General features: G+C 42.7%; 1 protein-coding gene across 4 annotated transcripts in view; it reads left to right on the plus strand.

The window, feature by feature from the left end:
• The first annotated feature begins 1,878 nt into the window (after positions 1 to 1,878).
• Positions 1,879 to 21,947, plus strand: part of LOC111964793 (protein FAM219A) — a 26,106-nt gene continuing 6,037 nt past the window's right edge. Inside the window, exons 1-5 of one of the 4 annotated variants that reach the window (XM_023988595.2) lie at positions 1,879 to 2,178; positions 7,584 to 7,683; positions 16,352 to 16,454; positions 17,288 to 17,371; positions 18,798 to 18,873. In XM_023988595.2, the coding sequence (XP_023844363.1) occupies positions 2,116 to 2,178; positions 7,584 to 7,683; positions 16,352 to 16,454; positions 17,288 to 17,371; positions 18,798 to 18,873 (426 nt within the window). In that variant the 5' untranslated portion in view covers positions 1,879 to 2,115. Of the gene's footprint in view, positions 2,179 to 2,376; positions 2,623 to 4,313; positions 4,921 to 7,583; positions 7,684 to 16,351; positions 16,455 to 17,287; positions 17,372 to 18,797; positions 18,874 to 21,947 lie in introns of those variants that run through there. The other 3 variants (XM_023988597.2, XM_023988603.2, XM_023988620.2) reach the window with 3 other exon arrangements.

Below are 21,947 nucleotides of genomic sequence, written 5' to 3' on the forward strand. Positions count from 1 at the left end.
TTCAAAGATAATTCATAAAAATCCATATAACTTCACAGATCTTCCGTGTAAAAGGTTTAAACACTGTTTCCCATGCTTGTTCAATTAACCATAAACAATTAATGAACATGTACCTGTGGAACGGATGTTAAGACACTAACAGCTTACAGATGGTAGGCATTTAAGGTCACAGTTTTGAAAACTTAGGACATTAAAGAGACCTTTCTACTGACTCTGAAAAACACAAAAAAAAAAGATGCCCAGGGTCCCTGCTCACCTGCATGAACGTGCCTTAGGCATGCTGCAAGGAGGCATGAGGACTGTAGATGTGGCCAGGGCAATAAATTGCAATGTCCATACTGTGAGACGCCTAAGACAGCGCTACAGGGAGACAGGGCGGACAGCTGATTGTCCTCGCAGTGGCAGACCATGTGTAACAACACCTGCACAGGATYGGTACATCCGAACATCAYACCTGCGGGACAGGTACAGGATGGCAACAACAACTGCCCGAGTTACACCAGGAAGGCACAATCCCTCCATCAGTGCTCAGACTGTCCGCAATAGGCTGAGAAAGGCTGGACTGAGGGCTTGTAGGCCTGTTGTAAGGCAGGATCTCACCGTCGCTGGACCAGACAGGACTGGCAAAAAGTGCTCTTCACTTACGAGTTGCGTTTTTTTCTCACCAGAGGTGATGGTCGGATTCGAGGTTTATCGTCGAAGGAATGAGCGTTACACCAAGGCCTGTACTCTGGATCGGGATCGATTTGGAGGTGGAGGGTCTGTCATGGTCTGGGGCAGTGTGTCACAGCATCATTGGACTGAGCTTGTTGTCATTGCAGGCAATCTCAACACTGTGCGTTACAGGGAAGACATCCTCCTCCCACATGTGGTACCCTTCCTGCAGGCTCATCCTGACATGACCCTCCAGCATGACAATGCCACCAGCCATACTGCTCATTCTGTGCGTGATTTCCTGCAAGACAGGAATGTCAGTGTTCTGCCATGGCCAGCGACGAGCCCGGATCTCAATAGCATTGAGTACATCTGGATCGGAGGGTGAGGGGTAGGGCCATTCCCCCCAKAAATGTCCAGGAACTTGCAGGTTCCTTGGTGGATGAGTGGGGTAACATCTCACAGCAAGAACTTGCAAATCTGGTGCAGTCCATGAGGAGGAGATGCACTGCAGTACTTAATGCAGCTGGTGGCCCCACCAGATACTGACTGTTACTTTTGATTTTGACCCCCCCCCACCACCCCTTTGTTCAGGGACACATTATTCAATTTTTGTTTGTGACATGTCTGTGGAACTTGTTCAGTTTTTATCTCAGTTGTTGAATCTTGTTATGTTCATACAAATATTTACATTTACATATATATATATATATATATATACATATATATATATATATATATATATATAGCCTTTATCTGACATGCTTTAATCTTGACCTCCTATATTGTCGACGTGGTTGTTGTGATCTCCTAAATTTATGTTTTTCAAGCGTTATCTCATATTGCCATCATCATTCGTCCATGATTGGACGGTGATGTCATGAATAATGTATGAATTTTTCCAGACCCGGAAGATGGCACCGACTAGTGATGGTCATTCCGATTCTTTTTGGTGAACCGGCTCATTTGGCTCCATTCCTGTAAAAGAGCCGGCTCATTTGGCTCCAAAACGGCGTGGACCAGATTGACGCGCTCTCCCCATTATTTATTGATTTTGCAGTGAGGATTCACCCTCTTTAGATAATTATTTTGTAACTTATCCGCAGAAAAACGTTGTTTTGAGCTCAAAAAGCAGTATGCAAATCAGGGAGCCAAATGTACGGCTCTTTCACCGATTCCATTATGTGCCCGACGTTCACCAAAAAGATACATCCAAAAAGAGCCGTTTGTTCGCGAATGACAGATCACTAGGACCGACGTAGCTCTGTCTGTTTTGGTTGAGTCACCAGATCTGACCATGCCTTACTGACTGACTAGAGGCAGAAAACAAACGAGAATCACACAAGAATAACAGATCGTTTATGCGACAACCTAAGGAATAAGTCGAGTATTTTTGTGCTTACAAGTATTAAGATCTTACATCGGTTTGGCGGTGTAGCTAGCTAACACCAATCGTCGAAAATGATGAAGGAAGAAGAAATGGATAGGTTCCAAGTACCCCCAGTTACGGAGACGCAGCCCTTGGCAAGTGCAATGTCTTGTTTAGTTTATTGCTAGCTTCATTTGACTTCAAATTACCTTGAAATTAAGCCTATACTAGAATGTAAATGCGTGTACGGGTGTGTTTGTCAAATCCTTGTCAGACAGCTGGTTAGCGACTGCCTGGTGTTGTTTGCTTGGGGTGGGGGTGGGTGGGTTCCCGTTTGACAATTATGTTTGAGTCTTCCTAAGCATTTCTTCTGACCGATAACATTTTATTGAATGGACTTCGTCTGGCAGTCATTGCCACCGAGATTAGTTTCTAACCAAACTGGTGACGTGTTATTTATTGGGAATTGGGGAGGGGGAAGTAGAGCTCGTTTCGATATGACGACTGCTGGCTGGGTGAATATGCGCTGTCTCCAGCTGATGCCTAGCCCCAGCCCGGCAGCCTCAGTCCCAGCCTCAGCTGATGCATAGCCCGAGATGGTAGGTTCGTCTGGAGGAGAGAATTACAGTACTATACCACTGATAGGCTTAACTCTGGATACAGATTAACATTCGCACTTGCACTGTATACATGCACACTGGTCTGGACACTGTGTCAGTTCACATTTAATTTGTGCATTCTGGCTTCGATATATGCATGGTGTTTCAGGAATGACCTTTCTGTACCTCTTGAGTCTCAACAGGGACTGCAGGTGCCTGTCAGTGCAGGATGAGTATAGGTTCACCACCACAACTAGGTCTTTCAGTGTCCTTCATTGTTTCTTTATGGGTTTTCACCATTCAGACCTCTCAATATGCGTAGTGCCCCATACACTTCAGTTCCTCAACTACTCAAATTCATTCCATGGAAGGCCTAGTGTCTGCTAGTTTTATATCTTCTCTTTCAAGGTGCTTTGGATAGAAAATACTTTGAATGTGAAAAAGATACAGTGCAACTACACTGTGGGGGCTTCCTTGATATTATTAGGTGCCCCCCCCGCACAAAATCAGAGAATAATTTAGGCCTATCTCGCTTCTCTTCAACATATCGATTTGATTCACAGTCCATGTTCTCGTGTTTCTCACGTCTGCTAGGCTGGCATGGATTTAATGCTTTTATCTGGTTACGCCTTAATGTATTTGTGTGTGTTGGTCATAAATGAATGGTAGAGCTCCATCATTGCTGTTATTTTCTTCTCTCAGCCTGCTTCTTTTAAATTCTCAACATTGACATTCACCTTTCCTCAAGCCTGTTTTTGTATTAAGACTTCAACGTACTACTGCTGTCAGTGATTTTTTTTCTTCATTTTTTTTCAGATTGCTAGTATTGGTTTCTACTTCTAGCCTGATTTACTTGAAGAAAATCCAATGGCTAGGTCTGTTAGGTCTACGTAGACCGCAATGACAACTTGTGGTCTATCCTTATTCAACCCATATCAGAGAGTCAAAGAGCCAGCTGTTCTGTTGCACAGAGAGCTCTGTGCATTCTCATGCTAATCAGTTCATTGTGAATGGTAAAGCAAATGAATCAACTTAGCAACTGCCTTTCAAATGTTCTTAAATTGACTTTAAATTAATTAAACAGGTTGTCCTGTGTAGAATTAGGCTACGGTTTGAGTTGGGTTGTGCCAACACTCCCTTTAACTTAAACAGCACTATAGAAGGGTGACATGTATTTAAGCCAAATGCCACATCCAATTTAACTGACGGGAACTGGAATTTTCCCGCCAACATATTTACTTCACTACATTCCTAAAGAAAAGTATGTACTTTTTACTCCATACATTTTCCCTGACACCCAAAAGTACTCGTTACTTTTTGAATGCTTAGCAGGACAGGAAAATATTCTAATTCGCACACTTATCAAGAGAACATCCATGGTCATCCCTACTGCCTCTGATCTAGCAGACTCATGAAACACATGTTTCCTTTGTAAATGATGTCTGGGTGTTGGTGCTTGCCCCTGGCTATCCGTAAATTAAAATAAAAACAAGAAAATGGTGCTGTCTGGTTTGCTTAATATAAGGAATTTGAAATGATTGATACTTAAAACTTCTTATGGCTGCAGGGGCAGTATTGAGTAGCTTGGATGAAAGGTGCACAGAGGTGCCCAGAGTAAACGGCCTGCTCCTCAGTCATAGTTGCTAATATTTGCATATTATTATTACTATTGGATAGAAAACACTCTGAAGTTTCTAAAACTGTTTGAATTATGTCTGTGAGTATAACAGAACTCATATGGCAGGCAAAAACCTGAAGTTCCACTTCCTGTTTGGATTTTTTCTGGGGGTGGCAGATTTTCAACCAAGCTCTCATTGAAATTACAGCGAGATATGGATGAGTTTTCACTTCCTACGGCTTCCACTAGATGTCAACAGCCAATAGAACTTTGTCTGACGACTCTAATGTGAAGGGGGGGCCGAAGGAGACAGGAATTAGTCACCACTGCCACGAGCTGACCATGCTTTCACCATGCGCGTTCACATGAGGAGGACCTCCGTTCCACCGCTCATCTGAAGTCAATCAAATTTTCCGGTTGGAACGTTATTCAAGATGTATGTTAACAACATTCTAAAGATTGATTCAGTACATCGTTTGACATGTTTCTACTGACTGTTACGGAACTTTTGGACATTTCGTCACGTTATAGTGGACGCGCTTTGTGACTTTGGAATTGTTTACCAAACGCGCTAACCGAAGTAGCTAATTGGACATAAATAACGGACATTATCGAACAAATCAAGCATTTATTGTGGACCTGGGATTCCTAGGACTGCATTCTGATGAAGTTCATCAAAGGTAAGGAAACATTTATCATGTATTTTCTGGTTTCTGTTGACTCCAAAATGGCGGCTAATTTTATTATATTTCTGAGCGCCGTCTCAGATTATTGCATGGGTTGCTTTTTCCGTAAAGTTTTTTTGAAATCTGACACAGCGGTTGCATTAAGGAGAGGTATATCAATAATTCCATGTGTATAACTTGTATTATCATCTACATTTATGATGAGTATTTCTGTTGAAACGATGTGGCTATGCAAAATCACTTGATGTTTTTGGAACTTGTGAATGTAACGCGCCAATGTAAACTCAGATTTTTTTATATAAATATGAACTTTATCAAACAAAACATGCATGTATTGTGTAACATGAAGTCCTATGAGTGTCATCTGATGAAGATCATCAAAGGTTAGTGATACATTTTATCTCTATTTCTGCTTTTTGTGACTGCTATATTTCGCTGGAAAAATGGCTGTGCTTATTGTGGTTTGGTGGTGACCTAACATAATCGTTTGTAGTGCTTTCGCTGAAAAGCATATTTGAAATCGGACACTTTGGTGGGATTAACAACATAATGATATAAGACACATGTATGTTTGAAGAATTTTAATTATGAGATTTCTGTTGTTTGAATTTGGCGCCCTGCACTTTCACTGGCTGTTGTCATATCGATCAATAAGTATATTTAAAACCAAATACTTTTAGACTTTACTCAAGTAGGATTTTACTGGGTGACTTTCACTTTTACTTGAGTCATTTTCTTTACTTTTACTCAAGTTTGACTATTGGATACTTTTTCCACCACTGATGTTAGCTCTGGAGGTCATAGCTGACCAGACTAGGCAATGGAAACACACCTAGTTTAACTGGTGTATGGTATGATGTCCTTGAGGTCTTTCATCAAGCATGGATGCATATAGAAGATGTATCAGTGTGTGTTGATGATATGTCGTATGACCTCTAACATGTATCCCTCACACCTTCTGCACAGTGAGAGCTCACTTCATCAAAACACACACAAAAACAGATGCACCTTCTACATGCATCCATACTAGATTAAAGACCTCAAGGAGAACATAATTCCATAATTTGACACATCATCCACACTTCATCTATTGTGAGTGGAGATTACTTCAATATTCTTTTTTTTTCTCTCTAGCTGCTCAGACCTCTATTGTGTGAGCTAAGGTGTGACTCTGAATGGGTAGAAGGAGAAGCTGGTGCTTGGAAAACCTCATAAAGAAAATAATGGGTCTTTGTCGCAGAACAAAAATAGCCTGATGTTTGCAGGCTGTTACAGTGGGAATAGCTCATTGTTGTACTTTCCCATGTCCCTGTSCTCTGTTAGCACCACGTTGTCACTTTGATTAATTCGTTCAGCTTAATGAACAATATTTCACCGGATGAAGCCGTTGTTTGTGTCCAGTGCCGGTATGAATTGTACTAGACAGGGGAAAAAGCTCTGAGTCCATTATTAACACTTGTTCTGGGAGCGAAATAACAGTGTGTGTTAGTGGCTCTGGATGAGTGTCTGCTAAATTATAAATATAGGCTATTACGTAATGACACTTAGGTCTGTCTACAGTGTAGACTACACAGTACGTGTTTAAATGTAATCAACTATGCTTGTAAAATTGAAGTCAGCAGAATGGGAAAACTGTGCAAGAGAGGGATTGGATATGTTCACTAGGTGCTGTATAGTAGTTTCAAGCTCTGCCTGCTGTACTGCTTGTTAGTGGTCTGTTGTTTCACCACGGCAGCCAGGCAGTTCCCTGGAGAGAATGCAGGGTTCTTTCAGGCTGCCCTTGTGGGATCTCTGCTCCGGCCTACTTTGCTGGCTGTGACAGGCTTGTGGTGAACATAATGCAGGGCTCTGTCAACGGAGTAGGCAGACCAGCCAGCCAGACCTTCCAGCAGCTCTGTTGCATCCCAAACGGCACCCTTTTACCTTTTTATAGTGCACTACTTGTGACCAGAGCCTGGTCAAAAGTAGTGCACTACGTAGGGTTCCATTTGGGACGCACTCCCGTCCAATAGGAACCCCCTCTGTTCTCCCACGGCCCCCGAGTGACGTCACTCGCAGACATCCTCACTGGCCTTCTCCCAGCCCAGTCTCACAAGTAGAATGCTCTGGCAGTGGAAACTGGCCAAGCATAGAGTCACAAGCAGGCACACACTTAACAGTAGTCTCTGTCACAGGCTTTCACCTCACGTGAGCGAAGCCTGGAAGCAGAGGCTAACTAAACAGTAAAATATAAGTAGAACGCCATAGATGAGGGGAAGAAGGTGCTCAAGGGGCTGGAAAAGGCCTTTTGGACATGGTCAAATAATACAAATATTTTCACCGGTTGTGAAGTTAAGCTGAAGTCTGCCTGTTTTGGAATTAAGAATACGACTGTCGCTTATGGAAGCTGATTTGTGCCAGAGGTCAAATGTAAAACAACCATAGTGAATCTTGAAAGTTGACTACTTTAGTTTATCCCACGTGTAACTCTGTGTTGTTTTTTGTCGCTTTGCTTTATCTTGGCCAGGTTGCAGTTGTAAATGAGAACTTGTTCTCAATTGGCCTACCTGGTTAAGTGAAGGGGGGGGGGGGGGGGGGGGAAGTGAAAGTTGAATACATCTGACAGAAAATGACTATCAAACCTGGGAAAGCTAATCATAATTTGTTTTCTGCGGCAGGACCCAGCAGCATCCTCCACCTCCGAGGCCGACTCCGATACTAGAGAAGGGGAAACGGTGGCCATGAACTACAAGCCCTCCCCACTGCAAGTGAAAATAGGTGAGCCTTATAATAGGATATCCACTCCTCATTTTCTGTACAACATCAATGTGTCTGTTTTCTACTAACACACGGTGGCCTTCAATAAGACCATCTCTCTGTCTATAAATGATTAAATCATTCAGTCTGTCAGTCAATATATAACATACAACCACCAGCTGTGGCATTTGAGCAAATGCATAAATTGATGGCATGCTATCAAACTGAGTGAATCAGCTATAGCAATTGGTTAATGTATTTATTTGGGATCCCCATTAGCTGCTGCCTTTTCCTGGGGTCCAAAGACACCAAAGCACCCACATTACATCTAAAACAAAAGATAAAACGGTGAACTATGTTTGTACTAAATGAGCTAAAGATGAAACGGTACATCATATAACATCCCTACACCACATATCCACAACACAGAATGTATTAATGAGTCAACGGTGTTATTCTCATTCAGTAGTTCATCTATTTTTGGAGCAATGCTGTGGTCTTTGCGTAAGCACAATAAATATTTATGATAGGCTTCTAGCACAGCGACATGTAGAAAGGCAGGTTCAGTCAGATGCACCAAAGTGATGATTCTTCTTTGGCATGCATCTTTGTAACATTACTCCTTTACCATGTTTTGCTGAATTTCTTTCTTGACATAGGCCTTGATCTATCAAAATAGGTTTGAGTTAATGACTGAAAGTCATAACCAAGATACAGTGCATTCGGAAAGTATTCAGACCCCTGGACTTCTACATTTTGTTACGTTACAGCCTTATTCTAAAATTGATTAAATAGTTTTTTTTCTCCTCATCAATCTACTCACACTACCCCACAATCTACTCACACTACCCCACAATGACAAAGCAAAAACAGGTTTTTAGAAATTCTTGCAAATTTCTTACAAATAAAACTGAAATATCACATTTACATAAGTATTCAGACCCTTTACTGAGTATTTTGTTGAAGCATCTTTGGCAACGATTACAGCCTCGTCTTCTTGGGTATGACGCTACAAGCTTGGCACACCTGTATTTAGGGAGTTTCTCACATTCTTCTCAGCAGGTCCTCCTAAGCTCTGTCAGGTTGGATGGGGAGYGTCGCTGCACAGCTATTTTCAGGTCTCTCCAAAGATGTTTGATCGGGTTCAAGTCCGGGCTCTGTCTGGGCCACTCAAGGACATTCAGAGACTTGTCCCCAAGGCTCTCCTGGTTGTCTCGCCTGTGGGTTTAGGGTCGTTGTCCTGTTGGAAGGTGAACCTTCGCCCCAGTCTGAGGTCCTGAGTGCTCTGGAGCAGGTTTTCATCAAGGATCGCTCTGTACTTTCCTCCAGTCATCTTTCCCTCGGTCATAACTAGTCTCCCAGTCCCTGCCGCTGAAAAACATCCCCACCGCATGATGCAGCCACCACCATGCTTCACCGTATGGATGGTTCCAGGTTTCCTCCAGACTTGACACTTGGCATTCAGGCCAAAGAGTTCAATCTTGGTTTCATCAGACCAGAGAATCTTTTTCTCATGGTCAGAGTCCTTCAGGTGCCTTTTGGTAAACTCCAAGTAGGCAGTCATGTGCATTTTACTGAGGATTCGCTTCCGTCTGGCCACTCTACCAAGGCCTGATTGGTGGAGTACTGCAGAGATGGTTGTCCTTCTGGAAGGTTCTCCCATCTCCATAGAGGAACTCTGTCAGCGTGACCATTGGATTCTTGGTTCCAAACTTCTTACATTTAAGAATGATGGAGGAGGCTACTGTGTTCTTGGGGACCTTCAATGCTGCAGATCCCCAGATCTGTGCCTCGACACAATCCTGTCTCGGAGCTCTACGGACAATTCCTTCGACCTCATGGCTTGGTTTTTGCTCTGACATGTACTGTCAACTATTCCAAATCACACACAGGTGTGCCTTTCCAAATCATGTCCAATCAATTGAATTTACAACATGTGGACTCCAAGATGTAGAAACATCTTAAGGATGATCAATGGAAACAGGATGCACCTGCGCTCAATTTCGAGTCTTATAGCCAGTGGCGTAAAGTACTTTCAAGTATTTCTACTTAAGTCGTTTTTTGGGGGTATCTTTACTTTGATATTTTTGACTACTTTTACTTCACTACATTCCTAAATAAAATGTTATTTTTACTTCCTACATTTTCCCTGACACCCAAAAGTACTCGTTATATTTTGAATGCTTAGCAGGACAGGAAAATATTCCAATTCACACATTTATCAAGAGAACACGTGGTCATCCCTACTGCCTCTGATCTGGCAGACTCACTAAACACAAATGCACAAATTATATCTGAGTGCCAGGGGCCTTGGCTATCTGTACATTTTAAAAACAAGAAAATGGTGCCGTCTGCTTTGCTTAATATAAGGAATTTGAAATGATTGATACTTAAGTATATTTTATCAATTACATTTACTTTTGATACTGAAGTATGTTTAGACCCAAATACTTTGACTTTTACTCAAGTAGTATTTTACTGGGTAACTTTTATCTTCTATTAAGGTATCTATGCTTTTACTTAAGTATGACATTTGGGTACTTTTTCCACCACTACTCATAGCAAAGGGTCTGAATCAAATAAGATTTATTTGTCACAGGCGCCGAATACCGTGAAATGGTTACTTACAAGCCCTTACCGCTCGGCAAGCAGTACCGGAGCGCCAAGTCTAGGTCCAAAAGGCTTCTTATTAACAGCTTCAGCCCCCAAGCCATAAGACGCATGGCAAGCTGTACCGCCGTAATGAAGTCACTGAAACCCTTAACAAAGAATTGCAGTCTGTTTTGGAATGGGTGGCCAGAAATRAACAGGTCCTGAGCATCTCTCAAACTAAGAGCATTGTATTTAGTACAAATGATTCCTTAAGTTCTAGACCTCAGCTGAATGTGGTAATGAATGGTGTGGCTGAACAAATTGAGGGATCTAAATTACTTGCCGTTACTTTAGATTTGTAAACTGTCATGGTCAAAACATATAGATTCAATGGTTGAAAAGATGGGGAGCGGTCTTGCCGTAATAAAGAGATGCTCTGCTTTTTTGACACCKCACTCCAAAAAACAAGTTCTGTAGGCACTAGTTTTGTCTAATCTTGATTATTGTCCAGTCGTGTGGTCTAGTGCTACAAGGAAAGATCTAGTTAAGCTGCAGCTGGCCCTAAACAGAGTGGCACGTTTTGCTCTTAATTGTAATCAGAGGGCTGATATAAGTACTATGCATGCCAGTCTCTCTTGGCTACGAGTTGAGGAGAGACTGACTGCATCACTTCTTCTTTTTTTAAGAAACAATGTGTTGAAAATCCCAAATTGTTTGCGAGTCAACTTACACACAGCTCTGACACACACACTTATCCTGCAAGACATGCCACCAGGGGACTTTTCAGTCCCAAAATCCAAAACAAATTCAAGATAGCGTAGAGTATTATATAGAGCCCTAATTGCATAGAACTTCCTTCCATCTCATATCGCTCAAATAAACAGCAAACCTGGTTTCAAAAAACAGATAAAGCGGCACAACGCCTCTCCCCTATTTGACCTACAGTTGAAGTTGGAAGTTTACATACACTTAGGTTGGAATCATTAAAACTAGTTTTTCAACCACTCCACAATGTATTGTTAACAAACTATAGTTTTGGTAAGTTGGTTAGGACAGCTACTTTGTGCATGACACACGTAATTTTTCCAACAATTGTTTACAGACAGATTATTTAACTTATATATAATTCACTGTATCACAATTCCGGTGGGTCAGAAGGTTACATACAATAAGTTGACTGTGCCTTTAAACAGCTTGGAAAATTCCAGAAAATGTCATGGCTTTAGAAGCTTCTGATAGGCTAATTGACATCATTTGAGTCAATAGGTGTACCTGTGGATGTATTTCAAGGCCTACCTTCAAACTCAGTGCCTTTTTGCTTGACCATGGGAAAATCAAAAGTAATCAGCCAAGACCTCCAAATTTTAGACCTCCACAGGACTGGTTCATCCTTGGGAGCAATTTCTGAACGCCTGAAGGTACCACGTTCATCTGTACAAACAATACTACGCAAGCATAAACACCATGGGACCACACAGCCGTCATACCGCTCAGGAAGGAGACGTGTTCTGTCTCCTAGAGATGAATGCACTTTGGTGCGAAAAGGGCAAATCAATCCCAGAACAACAGCAAAGGACCTTGTGAAGATGCTGGCGGAAACAGGTACAAAAGTATCTATATCCACAGTAAAACGAGTCCTATATCAACATAACCTGAAAGGCCGCTCAACARGGAAGAAGCCACTGCTCCAAAACGCCCTAAAAAAGCCAGACTACGGTTTGGCTTTTTTACATGGGGACAACATCGTACTTTTTGGAGAAATGTCCTCTGGTTTGATGAAACAAAAATAGAACTGTTTGGCCATAATGACCATTGTTATGTTTGGAGGAAAAAAGGGGAGGCTTGCAAGCTGAAGAACACCATCCCAACCGTGAAGCACAGGGGTGGCAGCATCATGTTGTGGGGGTGCTTTGCTGCAGGAGGGACTGGTGCACTTCACAAAACAGATGGCATCAGGAGGATGGAAAATTATGTGGATATATTGAAGCAACATCTCAAGACATCAGTCAGGAAGTTAAAGCTTGGTCACAAATGGGTCTTCCAAATGGACAATGACCCCAAGCATACTTCCAAAGTTGTGGTAAAATGGCTTAAGGACAACAAAGTCAAGGTATTGGAGTCGCCATCACAAAGCCCTGACCTCAATCCTATAGAAAATGTGTGGGCAGAGCTGAAAAAGCGTGTGCTAGCAAGGAGGCCTACAAACCTCAGTTACACCAGCTCTGTCAGGAGGAATGGGCCAAAATTCACCCAACTTATTGTGGGAAGCTTGTGGAAGGCTACCCAAAACGTTTGACCCAAGTTAAACAATTGAAAGGCAATGCTACCAAATACTAATTGAGTGTATGTACACTTCTGACCCACAGGTGATGTGATGAAATAAATCATTCTCTCTACTATTATTCTGACATTTCACGTTCATAAAATAAAGTGGTGATCCTAACTGACCTAAGACAGGGGATTTTTGCTAGGATTAAATGTCAGGAATTGTGAATCTGAGTTTAAATGTATTTGGCTAAGGTGTATGTAAACTTCAACTGTACATCTGTAAAAATGAGTTTAGGAACTAAAGCTTTGGTTGTCTTCCTCTCAGACTTCCATGTCTTCTCCCTGTCCCTCCTCAATGTCCACCTCTTGAACATCAGACTCTGAGGGCTCATCTTTACTGTCACTTTCCAACTTTGTTGAGGATGGCTCGTTGTCAGGCTCAAAAAGCCTCAAATTTGCCCGGATGGCCACCAATTTTTCAACCCTTGTATTGGTCAGCCTGTTGTGTGCTTTAGTGTTGTGTGTGTGTGTGTGTGTGTGTGTGTGTGTGTTCCCAAACAAGGACCAGTTGTGCTCTGAGGCGGCTGATGTTGGTGGGATTTGGAGGATGATGGAGGCAACAGGGGAAAGAGCCACAGATCCCCAAAGTCCCTTCCGCCAGGTGGCTAATGAAATATGTTGGCACAACTACCATATTGCATCTCCATCCCAAAGTCCTTGCATGGAAGTGTACATTGCCAGACTGCCAAGAACCTTGCCCTCATCCAGGCCAAGGTGGCGAGACACGATAGTGATGACACCATAGGCCTTGTTGATCTCTGCACCAGACAGGATGCTCTTGCCAACGTACTTGGGGTCCAACATGTACGCTGCGGTGTGTATGGGCTTCAGACAGAAGTCTTCACGCTTTTTGATGTATTTCAGAATTGCAGTTTCCTCTGCTTGGAGCAACAGTGAAGTGGGAAGGGCAGTACGGATTTCTTCTCTTACATCTGTAAGCAGTGTCTGAACATCAGACAGGATGGCATTGTCTCCCTCAGTCTGTGCAATGGCTACTGCTATAGGTTTTTGGTTGCTTACCACTCCCTCCCAAAATACATCATCCAGGAGGATCCTCTTGATGGTGCTGTCCATATCGGCAGACTGTGATATGGCCATTTCTTGGAGAGACTCCTTCCCCTCCAGGAGACTGTCAAACATGACGACAACACCACCCCAACGKGTGTTGCTGGGCAGCTTCAATGTGGTGCTCTTATTCTTCTCACTTTGCTTGGTGAGGTAGATTGCTGCTATAACTTGATGACCCTTCACATACCTAACCATTTCCTTGCCTCGCTTGTAGAGTGTATGCATTGTTTTCAGTGCCATGATGTCCTTGAGGAGCAGATTCAGTGCATGAGCAGCACTGCCAATGGGTGTAATGTGAGGGTAGGACTCCACCACGTTAGACCAAGCAGCCTTCATATTCGCAGCATTGTCTGTCACAAGTGCAAATACTTTCTGTGGTCCAACATATGATTTGGCACAGTATTTGCAAATGTACACAGCTTTTCCTTCTACATTGGCTGCAGTGAAAATTCTCCACACATCAGATAGTGCCCATGGCATTTTTGTGTAAAGATTAGAAAAAAAATTGTAAAAAAAACAAATACAATTCCATGTACAGATAAATAGTTAAGCAGTTAGATTAAATAACTCCTTTTGTAAGATAAATGTTTTAAAATGAAACATGTATGGAAACAGGTGAATTAACACTCCTCAGTTAGCAGGCTCAAGCAAGCTAAAACCCACATGGTAGAAAAAACTAACTAGCCGAAATTAACAAGTTATAAATGATTTAAACACACTTTGCTGTAGGCTACTATTTACTAGTAAACAAAAAATCATGCATGTCATATTAAATATATTCACCCCACCCAGTATTGTAATCAAAACATACTAGAAAGCATGTAGTCCTTGGCTCAGACAGTGTAGTAGTGTGGGCTCAATAGCATCTCATTAGTGTGCAAGATCTTGAGAATCAGCTGCACATGTGATGGAAGAATGCACTGTGCATGCAGAGGGTTGTAATTCCATTGAATTGGGGATAGGTTAACCAAAATATGCCACAATACCTAGAATTGCCTTGTGTATCCCACAAAAAAAGGTTCACTGTTATAAGCAAACTTTAAAAAAAATGAATTTAAGCAAAATTCCCCAAATTCCCGGGCTTAACTTCCCATGGAACATTTCTGGGAATTTTACCAGAAAGTTTCCGACCCGTTACAACTCTARCGGGGGTACAGGTTAGTCGAGGTAATTTGTACATGTAGGTAGGGGTAAAGTGACTATGCATAGATAATAAACAGCGAGTAGCAGCAGTGTAAAAACAAGGGGGGTGGAGTGTCAATGTAAATAGTCCGGGTGGCCATTTGATAAATTGTTTAGCAGTCTTATGTCTTGAGGGTAGAAGCTGTTAAGGAGCCTTTTGGACCTAGACTTGGCGCTCCGATACCGCTTTCCGTGTGGTAGCACAGAGAACAGTCTATGACTTGGATGACTGGAGTCTTTGAAAAAATTTTGGGCCTTTTCTCTGACACAGGATACTGAATATTTATGTAAATAACGTTTACATTTTTATTTTATTTTTATGAATTTGCAAAAATGTCTAAACCTATTTTCATTTTAGAATAAGGCTGTAATCTAACAAAATGTGGACAAAGTCAAGGGGTCTCAATACTTTCCGAATGCACTGTATTCCTATTAAACGGTTTCCACAATAAAGCCTAATAAAGCTTTAGTGTGTTTGATCTCCCTGAGCATTGCTGTGGTTGTTTGGGGTATATTGCCTAAAGCCAATACCCAATAGCCATTCTGCCCTTGCTAGCAGTAACAGGCTGAAGTTACTCAACATATCCCAGGGCAGGAACTTTGAAAGGGCTTTGAGGTCACAGCTTCCAATCCCATAACCCTATCTCCCTCTCATGTACTCAGTTGGTCAGCAGCACTGTGCTTCAGAGATTAAATAAATGAAGTGTCATGTTGATGTTAATTAAGCTTTGCATCACAATCATCGTCTTGGCAGCCTGCTTATTCACTACTGGACCGCAGAGGAATTCCAAGAACACAGACGACAGTGTGGAAGTCCCATAAAAGTCAAGCCCAAAGTTTACATTATAAACCCCACATGCCCCTCCAGTAGGACTATATGAGTTATAAATGACCACAGTGTTCCATATGTCAGCACGACCAGTGTTGCAGTACGGTTGCYTACTATCATTTGTTTTTAGTCATTTTCAGGTAGAAGGTAGTGATGGACCTGAAAGCAACATGTTTTATTGTAGACCCACTAAAGAAAGCAAAGCAGATGAACAATTGAATACATTGTGGAAAAGGGTGTTGGGGCATTGTCTTGCATTAAATAGTGGTGACGACTACGCTGAGGACTGTGTGTCGTCTAGGAATGACACCACCTGTTGGAAGACAATGGGGATGGAGGGGGTGACACTTTCCCTCATTGTCGCCCACGATGAAATTGGAGAGGGGACTTTGGATCTCTCTCTGTTTGTTCGTTCGTTCATATGTTAGTGACACATGATATCTTAGACAGCCCTGGTCTGATTTTGAAGAAACTTAGGTGAATGATGTGTCTTGCCGTAGAGATCCAGAATTTGCAAAATTACATTGCCCAAGGCAGGAGCTGAAGTAATTAGCGCGTGTGACTAACAAATTTCAGCTGTCTCAATTGGCCCAAAGTTGGGTGCTGCATCATTCATGGGGGACTACATGTTTACTGTTGCCTTGTTTGTTAATTGTTTCTAACTATGATGTTATCTCCTGTGATTGGCAGAGAAACAGAGAGAGCTGGCCAGGAAGGGATCAGTAAAAAATGGCACCGTGGGTAGCCCTGTCAACCAGCAACCCAAGAAGAACAACGTCATGGCCAGAACACGGTAACAAGCTCAAACGTTATGGTTTCCTCACCATGTTATTATTTTGGGGCATTTCCATGGAAAAGGACCAATGAGCACCAACGTGAACTTAATTGATCATATCAAATTGGGTGTCAAATGAAAGCTGAGTCTRTATTTTCCGTCTTATAATTTAGCCATAGGTAAAAGCTTTGATTTCTGGGTAAACAGATGGAAAAGGGGACTTAGAAATCATCTACCAGAAAGTCTTAAATGGTATCAGAAATGCACAAAAACACATTTTATAAACCATTCATAATTAAACAGGGACTTTAGAAATGAGGGTCTGTGTGAATGATAAATTCAGACTCACTCTAGTTGATAAGCGTATGGGCCTGGTTCAGTCAAACCCACTAACAGGTGCCCTTCCCTTTATCTGTAATCCTAGTCCCTCGGTGGATTAGCAGAGATGTGAAAGCAGCTCCCCCTACACCCAGAGCCCCAGATTATGGGCAGCACCCATTAGATTTGAGGCTGGCGATTTAGCCAAAAGCGCTCTATCCAGGCTAGGAGAGTACTAACCCCTGCTGTGGCTAACAGCTGCTGCTGAGGAGGAGGCTGGTTCATGCCATTTTATGATATCCCAGATTTGGCCCAGATTTAGCCACAGATCTGTTGTATTCAAGAGATCGGAGGAGAAACCCAGGAACCAGAATATCTTCATTTTGGCGCCACATAACTGGAACTGAGCTAACATTCAAGTTTACAATTTTGGGATATATTGCCCTTTTTATTGAAAACTTGAAAATGTTACTTTGAGGATCCCCATGACATTTTCACACACGTTTTGTGTCTTTTCTTCTACTCTCCTTTAGGTTGGTGGTGCCAAACAAAGGCTACTCCTCTTTAGACCAGACCAGCCCAGATGAGAAGCCCCTGGTAGCGCTGGATACAGACAGGTAACGGTGAATGTAATATTTCTCTGAATGGGATTTCAAAAGGGTGAGAAGAAGATATCCATCTCACATCTTGCCGATGTCTACTCTCTTTCTCTCTGACACTGGCGTCCAACAGACTTGTTCCAGACCTCCGCCTTCAGCCTTTCAAAGCTCAGTCACAGTGCGTAGGGGACTAACTACTTCTACTATTCAATACAGGCTGAAAGAGTAGCACATACCAGAAAAGAGTGATCCGACTCGGGGAAAGCAGGAAAAGTGTAATTGCTCTGTTGGCTGTTACAGCTCCGCTCTGAGCCTCCCTCTCTCGGCAAGCAGGCAGAGTCATTCCCAAATTTAGGGAAAATCCTCTCCCAGGGTGCCGGATTAGGGGGTTTGGGATTTGAACCGCCGGGAAAAGAGGCTCAGTGTCCTCCCTCCTTCACTGCTCCCTGCCCAGCGTGTGATACAGATGGGATGCGTCCCAAATGGGACCCGTTTCTACCCTTTTCCCTTCATAGTGTTCTGCTTTTGACTAGGTCCCTGGTCAAAAGTAGTGCACTATGAAGGGAATAGGGTGCCATTTGGAACGAATACATGGGTCCTGTACCCTGTGTTGTTTTTCCATGACCTTTATCTGCCGATTTGCGCTTTTTGGCACCCATCACAACGATGACGTCATGTTCTCTCTCACTCTCACTCTCACACTCACACTCACACTCACACTCACACTCACACTCACACTCACTCACTCACTCACTCACTCACTCACTCACTCACTCACTCACTCACTCACACAGAGAGAGAGACACTTATTTCAGCTTAAGCATGCACACTCACTCCCCCAATTATTCTCTTTCGGTTGTTCTCATTTGTCTCTCACACTTGCACTCAATTGCACTGCCATTGTTGTTCTCTGTCACACACACACAATTTTGTATTATGTCATGTGCCCTTACTCGAAAACACACACACAAAAAAACACATGTATGAAAGTACATGTGTGTTTGTGTTTATTGTCTTTGGGCATGTCTGATAGAGTTCAGCCTCATTAAGAAGAGGGCCAATCATTCCTGGAGTCAGGATCAATGGAACGTTCCAGATTGTCTCTGCTGGTTGTCTCTGTTAGAATAAATCAATCCTGCTGAAATGTCAACTCCTCGTGGTGCCTAATTATCTGCTGGGGAGATGCCTGGAGATCTAGAATATAACACTGTGTTTTTCATAAATCATTTTCTGGAAGGGAACACACTGAAATGCTGAGCAATGTTTTCAAAAGTATCCCGAAATGAGTTTACAGTTCCCTTTTTATTATCTAGAAATTTAAGCTCCATAGCACAATATTGTATTGATTATTTAACTTTTTTTTTACTGTCCCTATCAATGTTTGTGTTACGTCCTGGTGTTTGGGAGGTCTAGGTGTCAGACTAATCATCTCTTCTTGTTTCAGTGATGATGACTTTGACATGTCCAGATACTCTTCGTCTGGATACTCCTCAGCCGAGGTGAGATGTCTGAGGGACCAGGTATCTATGCACTACATACAGCTAATGTCACCATAAGCTGTCATAAGCACTGCATAACCTGTCATGTCACTTCCCTGCTTATGTCAATTCCCATGGCTTCTATCCTGTAACCTGTATATTTTCTCCTCTGATCACCATTCACTTTTGTAAATGTATAACTGGCGTTTCCATCAGTCGTGATTTATCCATACATTTCATCACCATACATTTCTATCCATGTGTTTGTCTATATGTGTTTAAGTAGTCATTTTATTTTTGTCTCACTTGAGTTTTTTTCTTTTTACATCATTACTTGGTGTTAGGTCTGCGACTATACAATGACTAGCACTAGCACGACCCATAGCATTTCTGTAGTCGCTTAGGTTTTACCTAAAACATTGTGACATTTCAAATCAATAATAACGTGTGTGGCTCTTTATTACAGTCTATTCGGAAAGTATTTATACCACTTGACTTTTTCCACATTTTGTTACGTTACAGCCTTATTGTAAAATTGATGAGGGGAAAAAATAAAATAATCAATCTACACACAATACCCCATAATGACAAAGTGAAAACAGGTTTTTAGAAATTTTTGCAAATTTAATACAAATAAAAAACAGATACCTAATTTACGCAAGTATTCAGACCCTTGGCTATGAGACTTGAAATTGAGCTCAGGTGCTTCCTATTTCTATTGATCATCCTTGATGTTTCTACAACTTGATTGGAGTCCACGTGGTAAATTTAAATTGATTGGACATGATATGGAAAGGTACACACCTGTCTATATAAGGTCCCACAGTTGACAGTACATGTCAGAGCAAAAACCAAGCCATGAGGTCGAAGGAATTGCCCGTAGAGCTCCGAGTCAAGGCACATATCTTGGGAAGGGTACCAACACATTCCTGCAGCATTGAAGGTCCCCAAGAACACAGTGGCCTCCATTATTCTTAAATGGAAGAAGTTTGGAACCACCAAGACTCTTCCTAGAGTTGGCCACCCGGCCAAACTGAGCAATTGGGGGAGAAGGGCATTGGTCAAGGAGTTGACCAAGATCCCAATGGTCACTCTGATAGAGCTCCAGAGTTCCTCTGTGGAGATGGAAGAACCTTCCAGAAGGACATCCATCTCTGTAGCACTCTACCAATCAGGCCTTTATGATAGTGGCCAGACAGAAGCCACTCCTCACTAAAAGGCACATGACAGCCCACTTGGAGTTTGCCAAAAGGCAACTAAAGAACTCTGACCGAGAGAAACAACATTCTCTGGTCAGATTAAACCAAGATTGAACACTTTGACCTGAATGCCAAACGTCATGTCTGGTGGAAACCTGGCACCATCCCTGTGGTGAAGCGTGGTGGCAGCATCATCCTGTGGGGATGTTTTTCAGCGGCATGGACTGGGAGACTAGTCAGGATTGAGGGAAAGATGAATGAAGCAAAGTACAGAGAGATCATTGATGAAAACCTGCTCCAGAGCGCTCAGGACCTCAGACTGGGGCAAAGCTTTACCTTCCAACAGGACAAAGACCCTAAGCACACAGCCAAGACAACAGAGGAGTGGCTTCGGGACAAGTCTCAATGTCCTTGAGTGGCCCAGCCAGAGCCCGGACTTGAACCCGATCGAACATCTTTGGAGAGACCTGAAAATATCTGTGCAGCGACGCTCCCCTTCCAACCTGACAGAGCTTGAGAGGATCTGCAGAGAAGAATGAGAGAAACTCCCCAAATACAGGTGTGCCAAGCTTGTAGCGTCATACCCAAGAAGAATCGATGCTGTAACCGCTGCCAAAGGTGTTTCAACAAAGTACTGATTAAAGGTTCTGAATACTTACAGTGGGGCAAAAAAGTATTTAGTCAGCCACCAATTGTGCAAGTTCTCCCACTTAAAAAGATGAGAGAGGCCTGTAATTTTCATCACAGGTACACTTCAACTATGACAGACAAAATTAGAAAAAAAAAGGGTATATAACAGAGGTCAAACGTTTTCTGTAAGTCTTCACAAGGTTTTCACACACTGTTGCTGGTATTTTGGCCCATTCCTCCATGCAGATCTCCTCTAGAGCAGTGATGTTTTGGGGCTGTTGCTGGGCAACATGTACTTTCAACTCCCTCCAAAGATTTTCTATGGGGTTGAGATCTGGAGACTGGCTAGGCCACTCCAGGACCTTGAAATGCTTCTTACGAAGCCACTCCTTCGTTGCCCGGGCGGTGTGTTTGGGATCATTGTCATGCTGAAAGCCCCAGCCACATTTCATCTTCAATGCCCTTGCTGATGGAAGGAGGTTTTCACTCAAAATCTCACGATACGGCCCCATTCATTCTTTCCTTTACACGGATCAGTCGTCCTGGTCCCTTTGCAGAAAAACAGCCCAAAGCATGATGTTTCCACCCCCATGCTTCACAGTAGGTATGGTGTTCTTTGGATGCAATCAGCATTCTTTGTCCTCCAAACACGACGAGTTGAGTTTTTACCAAAAAAAGTTATATTTTGGTTTCATCTGACTATATGACATTCTCCAATTTTCTTCTGGATCATCCAAATGCTCTCTAGCAAACTTCAGACGGGCCTGGACATGTACTGGCTTAAGCAGGGGGACACGTCTGGCACTGCAGGATTTGAGTCCCTGGCGGCGTAGTGTGTTACTGATGGTAGGCTTTGTTACTTTGGTCCCAGCTCTCTGCAGGTGTCATTCACTAGGTCCCCCCGTGTTGTTCTGGGATTTTTGCTCACTGTTCTTGTGATCATTTTGACCCACGGGGTGAGATCTTGCGTGGGCCCAGATCGAGGGAGATTATCAGTGGTCTTGTATGTCTTCCATTTCCTAATAATTGCTCCCACAGTTGATTTCTTCAAACCAAGCTGCTTACCTATTGCAGATTCAGTCTTCCCAGCCTGGTGCAGGTCTACAATTTTGTTTCTGGTGTCCTTTGACAGCTCTTTGGTCTTGGCCATAGTGGAGTTTGGAGTGTGACTGTTTGAGGTTGTGGACAGGTGTCTTTTATCTGATAACAAGTTCAAACAGGTGCCATTATACAGGTAACGAGTGGAGGACAGAGGAGCCTCTTAAGAAGAAGTTACAGGTCTGTGAG

This window comes from Salvelinus sp. IW2-2015, linkage group LG1 (assembly GCF_002910315.2).
Source record: "Salvelinus sp. IW2-2015 linkage group LG1, ASM291031v2, whole genome shotgun sequence".
NCBI lineage: Eukaryota > Metazoa > Chordata > Actinopteri > Salmoniformes > Salmonidae > Salvelinus > Salvelinus sp. IW2-2015.